General features: G+C 45.5%; 1 protein-coding gene across 6 annotated transcripts in view; it reads left to right on the top strand.

Annotated features, from left to right (window-relative positions):
* Positions 1-16,739, top strand: part of wdr17 (WD repeat domain 17) — a 65,254-nt gene that overhangs the window by 35,118 nt on the left and 13,397 nt on the right. For 5 of the 6 annotated variants that reach the window (XR_009788340.1, XM_061772080.1, XM_061772082.1 and 2 more), the window contains 4 exons: positions 5,377-5,532; positions 5,796-5,860; positions 6,204-6,336; positions 16,651-16,739. Coding sequence is in view for 5 of the 6 variants with exons in the window: in XM_061772080.1 (XP_061628064.1) it covers positions 5,377-5,532; positions 5,796-5,860; positions 6,204-6,336; positions 16,651-16,739 (443 nt within the window). In the remaining variant the exon portion in view is untranslated. The remainder of the gene's footprint in view (positions 1-5,376; positions 5,533-5,795; positions 5,861-6,203; positions 6,337-16,650) is intronic. The other variant, XM_061772085.1, reaches the window with a different exon arrangement.

Raw genomic sequence — 16,739 nt, 5'->3', positions numbered from 1 at the left:
TGGTCAGTATTGGTCAGCAACAGATATGCAAGTAGTGCAGAGTGGTGAGACTACAACAGTGAGTGCACAAATAATGTATAATTGGCCCGGCAGAAATGTGACAACAATCTCAAGACAAAATTGGCAGCAGGTTACAATGGAAAAGTAAGTTAACTGTTTAAGAAGTTAATGGCAAGAGGGAAGGTGTTGGAATGTCTGCTAGTTTGAATTTGCATTGTTCGATAGTGCCTCCCTGAGGTGAAGGAGCTGGAAGAGGTGATGACCAGGATGTGGAGGGTCCAAGAGGATTTTGCATGCTCTTGTCTTAGTTCTGGCAGCGTGCAAGTCCTCAAGGGTAGATAGGAGGGTACCGACAATTTTTTACAGCAGTTTGGATTCTGTTTCAGTCGGAGTTTGTCCTTTTTTGCGGCAGCACCAAACCAGACTGTGATGGATGAACACAGGACGGACAAGAAACCGCTGAACCTCTTTGCATGATTTGGGTGTGGCCCAATCAGCTACGGTAGAGATCTTCCCTGGAACCATCCTGATCTCCCCCACAGCCAGAACATAGCCCAAAAATGACACAGATGGGATTATGAAACTCACACTTCTCTGCCTTGACGTACAGCTGGTTCTCAAGTAACCGCTCTAGCACCTGCCGGACATGCCGAGTGTGTCTCTCCTCATCGGGGGAGTAAATCAAGATGCCATCTTGGTAGAAAAATACAAAGGAGTTGAGCATGTCCCTTAAAACATAATTCACAAGATTCTGGAATACAGCAAGGGAATTTGTCAACCCAAATGGCATGACCAGGTATTCATAATGACCCGTGGCAGTGTTAAATGCAGTTTTCCGTTCATCCCCCTCCCTAATGCATGCCAAATGGTAAGCGTTGCGTAAGTCAAGTTTAGTGAAAATTTTAGCCCCCTCAAGCAGTTCGAAAGCAGTGGACATTAAAGGGAGATCTATCCATTTTCTTCTGCTTATCCGAGGTCAGGTCGCAGGGGCAGTAGCTTTAGCAGGGAAGCCCAGACTTCCCTCTCCCAGCCACTTCATCCAGCTCTTCTGGAGGGATCCCGAGGCATTCCCAGGTTTTTGGAGCTGTGCTTTGTCTGGTCCCTCACCTAGGACCTGTTTGCCATGGGTGACCCTGCCAGGGGCATAAAGCCCCAGACAACTTAGCTTCTAGGATCATTGGGACACACAAACGCCTCCACCACGATAAGGTGACAGCTCAACGAGGGGAATTAAATGCATATCAATACAATTACATTTGTGTTAAAATACTCTTTGTAGACAAAATCATGTAATTTTAGGTCAATCTAAACAAATTCACAACAATTTTCAGAGATAAAACTTAAAAATCGGGCAAATTTTACACAATAAGGGTTAATAGAAAGGGAGACATTCTTGGGAGATGTGTATAGGTAAGGATGAGGAGGCGCTCTGTGAGAAATTTTGATTATTCTCCAGAACTTTGATGGAATAGTGAGTAACTTTGTATTTTTTAAAATCAGAGCATCAACATCAATAAAATAAAAAAAAAACTAAATAAAATGTGAATGTGCGAATTCTGATATTGCTGTGTGAGTGTGTGTGTGTGTGTGTGTGCATGCGTGTGAATGAGATTAACACGTACTCCAAAAGATGCGTGCTTTACAGGTACTTGTGATAAAATAGGGCTAATGTGGGCTAATATGCACAGCCAAAACAACAACAAAACATCTGCAATTCACCGCAAGGTTTTTTCTAAAGTTAGAAGTGGGCTAAAATGTCCACCTTTGGGCAGACAGTCCGAGACGAATGCTACAATACATGAAAGCGTGTTGCACGCCATTGTCTTCAATGGTAATGACGGCCTTCCCAACATGATCGCTATGTAGGCACTTTGATGAGCCGGGCTGGCGTATCAAGTGTTAATACATATGCCCAAGAAGCCCAATAGAAGACGTGTGTGGTCATGTAACTTCCTTGTGTCGTTTGATTGGTGAACTAGCTAGTCACTAGCGCTTAAATTGTATTGGAGCAAATAGTGCCCAATGCGGAAGTCGAAGTTGTAGTCTAAACAGTTATGTCATGCACGAAATAGTTGCTAAATAAGCAATAATTGATAAATAAAAGGAGGCATTGGCATTTAGATAATTGCAACTGCGTAAATTTACCGCTTCTTTTTCACATAAATACTCAAGTAAAGGTAAAAAGTACGCTGTATTAAAACTACTTTGACGCACGATTTATCCAAAATGCTACTTTAGTAAATGTAACGAAGTAAATGTAGCACGTTACTACACACTTCTGATTGTCACAGGCGGGAGTGTTTAGTGTGGTGGATTGCAGATAAAAGGCAGGTGGACAGACTCAACACGACTGCAGACGGGTAACAAGAATCAACGTTATAACAATGATCAGAGAGAGAGGGAAAAATTAAATACAAACAGACTGAGGAGATGATGAGGCACATCTGGATAAGACATGAGTGGATGGAGACAGCTGATTGGCTGATACGCGAGGAGTAGAACCGACAAAACCAGGTGGAGACAAAAACATGACAGACAAGTACAAACAGGAGACGAAGGACCACAAAACTCCAGATAATAAACCCAAACTAATTCAGCTCAGACTACACGATTGTAGCCCGATTTGGGCCCGACAGACATGTCACACACAAACGTGATATGTCGTGGCCGATTGTTTCTGCAACCAAGCGACCTCGCCTTGTGTATGATGACATCATCCACGATTGCTAATCTGGCATCTGGGACGCCTCACGACCACGATGTGAAAAGTTTGGTGTGTCAGAATTGTTTCCGTTTTTTTGCATAGTGTGACATGTCATACATGGCCCTAAGATCCTTTCTAGACAGTGACCAATAGTGTGACGGGGTATGGCAAGCCTTCTTAATATTTAATAGCTAGAGCTGATATGAGTTGAAGTTATCTGTAATTCAATTTCGCCTAGTCAACAAGAACATTAGCGATATCTGTAACTTGATTCCTCCTATCCACAATGAGCATGATGTCACTTTTGCCATTCATGGTGTATGGGGTTTGTCATTACAAATATCCATCCATTCATCCATCTTCTTTACCGGTTCTCCTCACGCGGGTTGCGGGCGTACTGGAGCCTATCCCAGCTATCTTCGGGCGGGAGAGGGGTACACCCTGAACCGGTCGCCAGCCAATCGCAGGGCACATAGAAACAAACAACCATTCACACTCACATTCATACCTACGGGCAATTCAGAGTGTTCAATTAACCTACCGTCCATGTTTTGGGGATGTGGGAGGAAACAGGGGTGCCCGGAGAAAACCCACGCAGGCACGGGGAGAACATGCAAACTCCACACAGGTGCGGCCGCGATTTGAACCCCGGTCCTCAGAACTGTGAGGCAGAAGTGCTAACCATGCTCCGTGCCTCATTACAGATATCTACAATTCAATTCTGGATATCCACGATGTGCATTACAGATATCTACAATTAGATTATGACTATCCGTAACTCCAGTTTGAGATATTTGTAATTCGTAAATTTCTGTCTTTCTGACATTACGAGACACATAGGATAGGAACACATGACATTCATATTAGAAAATAATGGGCTGATTGTTGTAATATATTCAGAGGTTGAAGCTGCCATGAGTAGAGATGTACTCGTAAATTTTGGTGATGATTGTTGACCATTTTGGGACATTTAAGTGACGTAGGGGTTTACGGTTCCCTGATTAACCCCCCCATGATTTACTATTTCCTGAGTGGCGTCTTCGTGCGTTCTTTCTGCCTGATGACAGCGCAGATGCTGGGAGTGCACGCCATGCTCTTGCTGTTCCTGTGTAGCCAAGCTTCCGAACCCTGCGGACCTGCTCTTATGTCCTGCAGTCCTGCATGCCGACAAACTGTTTCCCTGCTGCCTGGACTCTTGTCCCGCCTCCTCAATGATGTGTGCCCTCAGACTGTGATCTTGGCGACAACACGCAATGATTGGGCGGGGTCTTGTCGGGATAATTTGTGAAGTGTGGCCAGGGATGCATGCAAACTCCACACAGGTGGGGCCGGGATTTGAATCCCGGTCCTCAGAACTGTGAGGCAGATTTGCTAACCAGTCGGTTTGCATGTTCTGCCCGTGCCTGTGTGGGTTTTCTCCGGGTACTCCGGTTTCCTCCCACATCCCAAAAACATGCATTGTAGGTGTGAATGTGTGCGCGAATGGTTGTGTGTTTATATGTGCCCTGCGATTGGCTGGCGACCGGTTCAGGGTGTACCCGGCCTCTCGCTCGAGGATAGCTGGGATAGGCTCCAGCACACCCGCGACCCTTGTGAGGATAAAGCGGTACAGAAAATGGATGGATGGATGGAAAATCCCGATTTTTTGCACCCTGATGCCTAGATCAGACTACAGGATTTTTACGCTGATACAAGCCCCGTGCTTGCCGTTCTTAACATACTTGCACACCGTTGTCAACATTTATTCACGTGCACAAACCAATGTTTACCGAAGCTTTAGAGCATGATTCGACAGAACGCCGGCATATTTACGTACAACCGTTAGTGCTAGCACTAGCTTCCTAGGCTACATAACATTTTCTTGCCTGCTTGCGAGTCGTATCGTATTAAAAAAACGTGATCATTCCTCAAGCAATCCTTGAATTAACGTCTTCTCCCGAGCACCGGTGATGCCCACCACGTTTTCCCTCATTTTGTTCTTTTTTTTCAGCCACACAATACATTGGCGCGGCGCCTTGTTGTTGTCACCATGGTAATTAGTGTATCCGGTCGCGTTGGCCGGTGACACCTTTTCTGGTTCCGCCTCTCCGACAGTGTTTGATTTGACATGATAAAGCCCAGTGATCATAAAAGAAGGGATGTGGTGGTATCGGAATACATGTCCTGTAGTGTTGCCACTGTCTGATCGAGATCCGGCAAGATTTGATGCCAGTAGTCTGATATAGTGCAATCGGGAAAGACCAAATTTGTCTTGTTGTCTGATCCAGGGATTAGCATTTGCTAACCCCGGCCTGTGTGGTCGATCGCCCAGTCCAAGACAGCAAATGTTTGGTAGTCTGACATAGCAATAGATACAGTCAGTCGTGAAGGACACAAAAGGTTGTGTAGTCTGAGCTCGGCATGATACCGAAACACAAATAATCTGCTCCAGGGTAACACCCCAAAGTCAAAAGCTTAACAAAAACACAGCATGACATCTTATATCGTTTTGTTGTGCAAATGATCATGATGTTGTGGCTGGTTGGCATATATTGTGTCTGCAATTTAATGTTTAATGTTTTCACCCTACCTGTGAGTGACACATTCTTTTTCCATAATTCCCAAACTATTGATGTCAATTCAATAATTATTATGTTGACTCTTCCTGTCCTCTTTTTTGTTTTGTCCCTCAGTCTGAAGCCCAGGAATTAACCATTGTCAAGATGTCTAAATTCGGCGGTGGTATTGGTGCTCCCAGTAAAGAAGAGCGCCTTAAAGAAGCAGGAGATATCCATCTGAGGCTAGGACAGATTCAGCGATACTGTGAATTAATGGTGGAGCTTGGACAGGTGCTGCATGTGCATGTCTGCAAATTTCTCATATGTTCTGCCAAGTATATCACACGAATTAAAGTATACTCAACGAGCATTTGTTTGCACTTTATAAATAAATCAAAGAAAAAAATACATATTTTATACTAAACATGGAACTCCATTTTAACATAACAAAGTTATTTGTTTTATGTACCATCAGATGAGATATGAAAACAAAGAAGAATCATACTAAGAATTTAATGAATTAGTGATTAAGTGTAAATCTCTCTCTCTGGCAGTGGGAGAAAGCATTAGCTGTAGCACCAGGAGTATCCATGAAGTACTGGAAAACACTGATGCAAAGGTAGGTTTTTATTTTCACCTCTAAATGGATTAATGACACAAAAAGAATACTGAGCTATGACTGATGAGTGTAATGGCAAGATATACAGGGGTGGGCAAAATACTAACACAGATAAAATATGATTGAGGCCATTTTAGACAATGTTTCAAAAGGGATTTTCAATGATTCGTGTTTGCGTAGGCTCTGAGGATATAATTTGAGGTATAGTAAGGTCGATGCACGAAGACTATAAACGCATCCAAAACAGTACTTTGGCAAAATATATTGTGCATGTTTACAGACCTTCAAATGAGAACACTCAACTGTGTCTCCCTTTTAAAAGTGTTTGATGCTTGTATTGCAGGAGAGCTGATCAGCTGATGGTGGAGGATAACGATGATGCAATTCCTTACTGCATTGCGACAGGAGACATAAAAAAAATCGTAACATTCTTCACTGGCAGAGGACAACTGCTTGAGGCCTTACTAATTGCACAGGTGTGTGTGTGTGTGTGTGTGTACTGTATGTATACATAAGCTTTATATTATATGCTTTTGAACCCTTAATTTTTTTTTATGTTGAACGCTTCTTTTGTTCAGACTTGTGTAGATTGTTCTACATTAAGGTACAGTTCAAAGTACTGCAAAGTATAGTATTTATATTATTATGTTTTTTTTTTTTACATTTGGTTATGTTACAGCCTTATTCCAAAATGGAATTCCCCCCTCAACATTCTACACACAACATAAGAACATGGGAAAATGCTTTTTTTGTGTTTGTTTTGTCATTGTAAATTTTGGATTTAACAATTTTTTTACACTTTGCTCAATACTTGATGCACCTTTCCAGCAATTCGGCCTCAACTTGTTTTTTAATATGATGCCACAAGCTTGGCACACATTTGTTTGGGCAGTTTTTCCCATTCCCCTTGGCAGCACCCCCCCCAGTGGTCAGATTTTTTTGCCTTAAGTATCATTGGCTGGTATCGGCAGCTTTCACAAGTGCCCGATACCTTGAAATACTGCAAGGCCGGAATCGGCCCGATAGTGATACCTGGTATCGGTCCTCTGTATCGGTCAGGCGATAAGCGGTGCATGGTTTTCTCCTAATTTCAATACACCCCGTTTGGGTGGATGCCCTGGGCCACTATCCCGTATAAACACCCCTACCCCCCACGCCCCCACACTCCCCCGCTCACTCCCTTTGCACGCCACTGCTTTGAACAATGTCCAGGCAGGCTGTCGTGTGCCTTATTAATAAGAAGTGGCTTGGGTCTGGTGGAGACAGGCTTGAGCAGAGATACATGCAACGTTGGATGGATCCTGAGGGACTGGGGTAACTTTAACTGTGCAGAGGTGGGATTGATGACTTTGGTAACCGGGAAGGGTCCAATGAAGCATGGCGTGAGCTTACGTGATTCTATTTGGAGAGGGAGGTCATGGGAGGAGAGCCACAGCATCTGACCCACCTTGTATACAAGTGTAGGGGAGCGATGAAGATCGGCAGCCAACCAATTGTTATTTTCGGCCGAATGAGTGAGAGCTGCCCTGATGTCCTTCCAAATCGTTCGGATCCACCGCAGGTGCTCCCTCACCGAAGGAACTGCCACAGGATGCTCCTGCTCCTTAAACAGAGGGCGTTGGAAACCATAGCATGACATGAAGGAAGACATACCTATGGCGGAGCTGGTGAGGCAGTTGTGCGCATATTAAAACCACGGGAGGTAGGTGCTCCAGGAGGTGGGATTGCGTGCGGCATTGCAGCGAAGAGGAGACTCCAGATTTTAATTTGCCCGCTCCGTCTGGCTGTTGGACTATGGATGGTAGCCAGAAGACAGACTGGCTGCTGCGCCCACCACCTTACGGGACTCTTTCCAGGCCTGGGAGTAGAACTGGGGACCTCGGTCCGAGACAATGTCTATGGGTATTCCGTGAAGTTTGAACACTTGGAGGACTAGAAGGTTAGCGGTCTCGAGAGCAGAAGGTAACTTGGGAAGGGTACGTAGGGGACATAATTAGAGAAATGATCTCTGACGATAAGAATGACGGTGTTACCTTCAGAGGGGGGAAGGCCGGTAACGAAGTTCAAGGCAATATGGGACCCGGGGCGGCTCGGGATGGGTAAGGGGCGCATCAGACCAGCTGGGGACTGATGCAAGCCTTTTCCCTGGGCACAGACGGAGCAGGCTAAGACGAACTCCCGGGTGTTACAGAAGAATGTTATCAACATGAAGCAATAACTTAAATATTAGTGAAGTTGAAGCCCACATTAAATCACCAACTTAGTGCAGACTTGACATGCCAACACAATACAGTAAATTCCTAAACGTAAACAAGCACAACAGTCTCAGTACACTGCCGATTGTGGTCCATGAAAGCGACTGTGTGTGTGTTTGCATGTGCGTGCCTTTGTGCGGGTGTCTACGTAAATGTGAAAGTGAGTGACACACACACACACCATTGCTCCCACCCAACTAATTTTGATGCGAAGAGCGCGAAAACCTTTTTTCTTACTACATGACGTCAACCGTGCAGGGCGTTCAACCAGCTCACAGACGAAGTTGAGAGTTCTCACTTTTCATTGTCAATATTATTTAAAGGTCAGAGGACAAAGATGTTAAACCTTTTCTTGATAACTCTAGAACCCCTTTACAAACCACATCTGCCATTGTGACATGATTATATAGCAGATATACAGCGGGTAAATCGATAAATATGATGCAAAATGCGCCTTCTGCTTTCTGCATCTAGCGCCTTCCGGTCTTCGGCTCTATCCGGCACTGTGACGTCACACGAGACAACATCCTGTTCATTCGGCGTTGTGTGCTATTGTTCCATGCTGTTGTTCCCGTCCTTGTATATTGGTTGTCGCATGATTTAGCGATGTCACAATGGTTTATTGTGTAACATTTGGTTGTACAAGTGGTTCAGGCAGGCAGTTTTTTTTGGCTTTCCAAGTGAAAAAGGAATACGTGACCAGTGGATAGGGAAAGTCAATTGACAGAGGAAGAAGCGTGGTCAGCTATGGGTGCATAGCAAGCATTCCAAACTCTCACTTCGAATCAGCGTGTTTTGACAAAGACTTAGCTGAAAGCAATGGATACAGAGGTAGAGGCTGAAATCAGCTGCGGTGGCAACTATTTTCCCGACGGCCATTGGGACCTCAACCGCCAGCAAGAGAACTAAATCTCAAGAGGTGAGGATTTCCTTGTATACACCTACAACTCTATTATGGTTACTATACATCTATTTCTCTAGGATCTCTGGTGAGATGAGAAATGGAAGCAGCACAGTTCACGACACCTTCTCAAAAAACGGACAATTTTTGGGGAAAATTGGCAGTTTAGAGAAATTGTTTTGACATTTTGCATCCTGGTTGTGTTTTTTTACAACTGCATGCTTGAAACAGATACAAATGGTGCCGGCGGCAAGACAGGAGTTAAGAATGAATTCAATGGAGGGACCAATATCATCAAAAGGTTCAGTGATAATCTATTAATATACATTGACCCAGTGTTACTATAAGTGAAGGAGGTTGCTTGAAAATGATGAAAGGCAGCTGTGGCATTGGGGAGATGGGGTCAGGTGTGACATAAATGTAACAATAGTGAACTGTGCTCTGATGTTATTTTCTAAATAAAACGCTTCAAGAGCTCTTCATAGTGATTGGTGGATGCCTTAACCTCTGGAGAGATTTGGGGTTAGAGACTTAAAGGTTTATAGTTAAGTTCATGGTATTAAATAAAATTCTAGGACGATGGGAATGTTTGTTCATAATGTCAGAGAAATGCTTAACCTTGGCTATTTTATTTGTAGCTTGGAGGTTAGCCAGAACATTTTAAAATGTTTTTAAACAGACAAGATGGTTTATTTTGTATTTTCGCTCTGCTCTTCGAAAGGGGTTTGCCAAAAACAAATGACTCACTAGCACTGATGCCCATCTAAGTCTCCATTAAGAACACCATATCCAGGTGTCGCTAGGTAACAAAAGTAATTTAAAATGAAGATCTTGTTCAACAAGGCCCTGATGTAGCTACAAGGCAACCAAGAGCAATGGTGATTAACCTTGTTGGAGGTACTCAACCCTGCAAATTTCATACATGCATTCACCAAACCCTTCGTAATTGGAAAAATAAAATGTGATATATTTTTTTTCCAAATTCAAAACAGGTATATACTTTTATATTAATAGCGCAAAAAATGCATCAGTTGCATGCAAAATCACTGTGTTCCAAGAATAAAACATGAATTTCAACAAACAAAAAAACCCCACTCAATGAAAATTTACTGCAAATGATTGACTTTTGCTGTTGCCCTTCACCTTGGTGTCACTTTTTGCAAAAGAAAGTCTGTTCCTTTTCTTTGTTTTTATGTCTACCAAACCTCGAAAAAGATTTTTCGGTAAGAAACGTTATAAAGAATGGTATGGGTATCTCAAGGGCTTTCTTATAGAGTCACAGGGTACGCTACGATTTGGTGACACCAAAAGATTGAAGGCGTTTTTATTCTGAGACGTTGAGAGCTTTGTTGTTCTGTAATGTATAAGGCCTTTTTACACTGCACTTGGTTTTGTTGGTGTTCGCTGTGGGGCCATGGACAAAAAGCCATAGAAAACCAAGTCTGGACAGTTGAAATGCACAGGTGCCATATTTTCACCTATCCATCAATCCATTCCCATCAGCGCTTATCCTGTTCAGGGTCGCAGGGTGCTGGAGCCAGCTGACTTCGGGCGAAACACGGACAACACCCTGAACTGGTCGCCAGTCAGTCGGAGGGCACAATATTTTCACCCAGCTTGACATAACGTCACTATGCAATGCCCTTCCACCGAGAAGCTTTTTAACCACCTCGGTGACCTCAACCCCAGAGATAGGAGAGCCCGCCCAGAGAACCCAGACTCTGCTCCCTGATGGGAAGGCGTGTCGGTGGAATTGAGGAGGTCTTCGAAGTCTTCTCCTTACCGGCTCACAACGTCCCGAGTCGAGGTCAGCAGCGCCCCATCCCCACTATACACAGTGTTGATGGTGCACTGCTTCCGCCTCCTGAGACGCCGGATGGTGGACCATAATTTCCTCGAAGCCGTCCGGATGTCTTTCTCCATGGCCTCACCGAACTCCTCCCATGCCCGAGTTTTTGCTTCAGCGACCACCAAAGCTACATTCCGCTTGGCCAGCTGGTACCCATCAGCTGCCTCAGGAGTCCCACAGGCCAAAAACACCCGATAGGACTCCTTCTTCAGCTTGACCGCATCCCTCACTGTCGGTGTCCACCAACGGGTTCGGGGATTGCCGCCATGACAGGCACCAACCACCTTACGGCCACAGCTCCGGTCGGCCGCCTCGGCAATGGAGGCGGGGAACATGGTCCACTCGGACTCGATGTCCTCCGCCTCCCCCGGAACATGAGCAAAGTTCTGTCGGAGGTGGGAGTTGAAACTCCTTCTGACAGGGGATTCCGCCAGACCTTCCCAGCAGACCCTCACAATACGTTTGAGCCTGCCACGTCGGACCGGCATCTTCCCCCACCATCGGCGCCCACTGACCACCAGGTGGTGATCAGTTGACAGCTCCGCCCCTTTCTTCACCTGAGTGTCCAAGACATGCCGCCGCAAGTCCGATGACACGACCACAAAGTCGATCATCAAACTGCGACCTAAGGTGTCCTGGGGCCAAGTGCACGTGTGGACACCCTTATGCTTGAACATGGTGTTCATTATGGACAAGCCGTGATGAGCACAGAAGTCCAATAACAGAACACCGCTCGGGTTCTGATTGGGGGGGCAGGGGCGTTCCTCCCAATCACGCCCTTCCAGGTCTCACTGTCATTGCCCACGTGAGCATTGAAGTCCCCCAGCAGAACGATGGAGTCCCCAGCGGGAGCGCTCTCCAGCACCCCCTCCAAGGACTCCAACAAGAGTGGGTACTCTGAACTGCTGTTTGGTGCGGAGGCACAAACAACAGTCAAGACCCGTCCCCCCACCCGAAGGCGGAGGGAGGCTACCCTCTCGTCCACCGGGGTGAACCCCAACGTACAGGCGCCGAGCCGGGGAGCAATAAGTATACCCACACCTGCTTGGCGCCTCTCACTGTGGGCAACTCCAAAGTGGAAGAGAGTCTAACCCCTCTCGAGAGGACTGGTACCAGAGCCCAAGCTGTGCGCGGAGGCGAGTCCGACTATATCTAGTCGGAACTTCTCAACCGTCACACACCAGCTCGGGCTCCTTCCCTGCCAGAGAGGTGACATTCCACGTCCCTAGAGGCAGCTTCTGTAACCGGGGATTGGATCGCCAAGTTCCCCGCCTTCGGCCACCGTCCAGCTCGCACTTCACCCGACCCCAGGTGGTGAGCCCATGGGAAGGGGGACCCACGTTACCCTTTCGGGCTGTGCTCCACCGGGCCCCATGGGTGCAAGCCCGGCCACCAGTCGCTCTCCTATGAGCCCCACCTGCAGGCCTGGCTCCAGAGGGGTGCCTCAGTGACCCGCGTCCGGGCAAGGGAAACCTGAGTCCATTTTTTGTCTTCGTCATAAGGGGTCTTTGAGCCGTGCTTTGTCTGGTCCCTCACCTAGGACCTGTTTGCCATGGGTGACCCTACCAGGTACGTGAAGCCCCAGACAACTTAGCTCCTATGATCATTGGGACACACAAACCCCTCCACCACGATAAGGTGACGGCTCAAGGAGGGGTATTCCATTTTCCATTTGTGTGCAGCATAATAGCTAAATGTGTGCAACATAATAGCTAAATGCTGCTTCACCATGTTTGCTTTGGACTCTGTGCTCCACTATTTGACCTGAGTCTGTCGAATAAGCATCATTTGTAGGTGTGAAGTTTTAATGAAACCTGCTTATTTAGTGTTCATGTGTCTGATGGCCGAGGGGAGGAAGTTGTTCATGCGGTGGGAGGTTCCGGTCCGGATGGACCATAGCCTCCTGCCTGAGGGGAGAATGTCGAACAGGCTGTGTGCAGGGTGTGTAAGGTCAGCTGGCATTCTTAAAATGTTCTCCAAATGAAAGTAAACCATCGAATATACTATATCTAACCTTAAAAAATTCTCAAAACTGGACTACCATGGTAAGTTTGGATAAAATGTGAAACTTTCTGTCAGGAATGGATTGAGACTAGACCCAAGAGCAGGCGGAGGCTGAGAGGTTGTGATGAACAGTTTATTGAACAAGGAAATAGAAATGGTCCTTGAGATGCGCTGGCGGGTTGTTGAGGCATAGAATGCGTGGCAGGTAGTGACGAGGACTGGCGGCTGGCTTGGCGACGTGGTGGCAGAAATCCACTTGGCGAGGACACGGAGTAAACACTGAGGACAAGGAAAAACACGGAGGTCAGAACGATGACAAGGAATTGTGTAGCTTAACTGGAGACTGGGCAGGCGTTGTACCGCTGGAGAAGCTTCAATACTCTGGCGAGGATTTTCGGGATCAGGCAGGCTTAAATGCAGGTGGCTGATTGGTGACAGGTGCGCGGCCGAGGAAGGCCACTAGGGGTTTTAGTCCAGGAAAAAACCCACAAACAATAATTTTGTACTGTCCAGTAATATGGGTGCATATGGCCTCAAAAGAAAAGTGCTTCAATGTAATGGAGAATCGGCTATATTGGACGACGCCCCCCCTTCCCCTATTAGTCCATTCTATCGAGTGTGTGGGTGTGTGTGTGCGCGCGCACACACACACACACAGTGGGTACGGAATGTATTCAGACCCCCTTAAATTTTTCACTCTTTGTAATATTGCAGCCATTGGTAAAATCAATTAAGTTAATTTCCACCCCCTTAATGTACACACAGCACCCAATATTGACAGATTAAAAAAAACGAAATTATTGAAATGTTTGCAGAAAAAGAAAAACTCAAATATCACACAGCCATAAGTATTCAGACCCTTTGCTCAGAATTTAGTAGAAACACCCTTTTGAGCTAATACAGCCATGAGTCGTTTTGGGAATGATGCAACAAGTTTTTCACACCTGGATTTGGGGATCCTCTGCCATTCCATTCCTCCTTGCAGATACTCTCCAATTCTGTCAGGTTGGATGGTGAACACTGGTGGACAGCCATTTTCCGGTCTCTACAGAAATGCTCCATTGGGTTGAAGTCAGGACTCTAACTGGGCCATTCAATAACAGTCACGGAGTTGTTCTGAAGCCACTCCTTTGTTATTTTAGCTGTGTCTTAGGGTCATTATCTTGTTGGAAGGGGAACCTTCGGCCCAGTCTGAGGTCCTGAGCACTCTGGAGAAGGTTTTCATCCAGGATATCCCTGTACTTGGCCTCATTCATCTTTCCTTTGATTACAACCAGTCGTCCTGTCCCTGCAGCTGAAAAACATCCCCACAGCATGATGCTTCCACCACCATGCTTCACTGTTGGGACTTAATTGGACAGGTGACGAGCAGTGCCTGCTTTTCTCCACACATACCGCTTCGAATTAAGCGCAAAACGTTCTTTCTAGGTCTCATCAGACCAGAGAATCTTATTTCTCACCATTTTGGGGTCCTTCAGGTGTTTTTTAGCAAACTTCATGCAGGCTTTCATGTGTCTTGCACTGAGGAGAGGTACCATCGGGCCACTCTGCCGAAAAGCCCCGACTGGTGGAGGGCTGCAGTGATGCTTGACTTTCTAGAACTTTCTCCCATCTCCCGACTGCATCTCTGGAGCTCAGCCACAGGGATCTTTGGGTTCTTCTTTACCTCTCTCACCAAAGCTCTTCTCCCCTGATTGCTCAGTTTGGCCGGACGGCCAGCTCTAGGAAGGCTTGTGGTTGTCCCAAACGTCTTCCATTTAAGGATTATGGAGGCCACTGCGCTTTTAGGAACCTTAAGTGCAGCAGAATTTTTTTTGTAACCTTGGCCAGATCTGTGCCTTGCCACAATTCTGTCACTGAGCTCTTCAGGCAGGTCCTTTGACCTCATTATTCTCATTAGCTCTGACATGCACTGTGAGCTGTAAGGTCTTATATAGACAGGTGTGTGGCTTTCCTAATCAAGTCCAATCAGTGTAATCCAACACAGCTGGACTCCAATGAAGGTGTAGAACCATCTCAAGGATGTTCAGAAGAAATAGACAGCACCCGAGTTAAATGTATGAGTATCACAGCAAAGGGTCTGAATACTTACGGCTGTGTAATATTTCAGTTTTTCTTTTTTAATAAATCTGCAAAAATTTCAACAATTCCGTTTTTTTCTGTCAATATGGGGTGCTATGTGTACATTAATGAGGAAAAAAAAGGAACTGAAATTATTTTAGCAAATGGGTGCAATATAACAAAGAATGAAAAATGTAAGGGAGTCTGAATACTTTCCATACCCACTGCATATTTTAACCTGTCCTGTTCGGCTTTTAAGGTCAAGCAGAATGGAGAATCTGTATCCCTTTTATGCCAGAACAGTTTTAGAGCAGAGTTTTTTAATCTGTCACTGTGATTCTTTGTATTATGATGGATATGTATACACTATTTATTGAAAGTTTCGGTCAGATAGAACAAGGTTTTGAAGTGATTGGACAGAGAGAAAAAGGAGATGATGACAAGGATATAATTGTTAAAGGAGGACAAACGCCTGAGCCTGCTTGGACACAACGTCCATAACAGTCCAGATGACATCCTTTTAATGCGCTGAGAATAAAGTGACCCCGATGAAGGAGAATATTATCCATCCATCCATTTTCTGAGCCGCTTCTCCTCACTAGGGTCGCGGGCGTGCTGGAGCCTATCCTAGCTGTCATTGGGCAGGAGGCGGGGTACACCCTGAACTGGTTGCCAGCCAATCGCAGGGCACATAGAAACAAACAACCATTCGCACTCACAGTCATGCCTACGGGCAATTTAGAGTCTCCAATTAGTGCATGTTTTTGGGATGTGGGAGGAAACCGGAGTGCCCGGAGAAAACCCACGCAGGCACGGGGAGAACATGCAAACTCCACACAGGCGGGGCCGGGGATTGAACCCAGGTCCTCAGACCTGTATATATGTTTTTATATTTATTATTATATTTAATATCAGGCTGCTAATTTCATGGCAAATACAGTTTATATGACATATACTAATATATTTGTAAGTCTGACTCTAATGTCGGGCGGCACGGTGGGCGACTGGTTAGGTCAGTGTAGTGCAGATACTCAGCCACAAATCTCTGATACAGACAGCTTTATAGGCTACATTTGGCAGCAATGACTCACAGAAGGTCAATTGGGCTCTTGTTCTTAACAGAAAAAGAAACCTTATTGTCAGAGTTTTACGAAATAAGTTCACAAATACCAATCTCAGCCCGATGAATAGCTAATAATGCACACGCTCATAACAAAATCGACAGGAACAAATGCAAGTAAAGACCAACGTTTTATAGTGATTTTCTGCAGCTACAGCACTGTAGATAAAACATCACCGCAATGATTTCTAGATACCCATAAGGCTTCTTGTTGACTACCTTGGAGGACTGTGAGTTTGAGGATGTAGTGTAAATGGTTAACCCAGGAAATTGCCTGTTTACACGATTTTCACATGGGCTGTTATTTAAAATACACAAGTAGGGCGTGCGAATTAGGCATGTGTCTGTGCTACGTGTGTGGATGGCAACCTCAAGTGAACAAATAAAATGCCTCCATCTCTCTAGTGCCGTTTCACTAATTGGCATTGAAATGCTTACATGTCGTTTGTAATTTTATATAGTCATAAATTAAATAATTTGTCACGACTTCATTCGTTTAATGTGGTGGGTTTCTGGAACGTAACCCCTTGATAGATGAGTGTTTACTGTGAGTTGCAATATTTCCACTCCAGAAATAAAAAGAGCTGTATCATGTTTTAGGGGGCATGTGAAGGGAACATCCGTACACCTCAAACCTCCTCTATCAACCACAAGACGAATGATGTGGATAACAGACATCAATACCAAAG

This window comes from Phyllopteryx taeniolatus, chromosome 4, assembly GCF_024500385.1.
Source record: "Phyllopteryx taeniolatus isolate TA_2022b chromosome 4, UOR_Ptae_1.2, whole genome shotgun sequence".
NCBI classification, from domain to species: Eukaryota; Metazoa; Chordata; class Actinopteri; order Syngnathiformes; family Syngnathidae; genus Phyllopteryx; species Phyllopteryx taeniolatus.
This window is presented reverse-complemented; position numbering and strand designations above follow the sequence as displayed.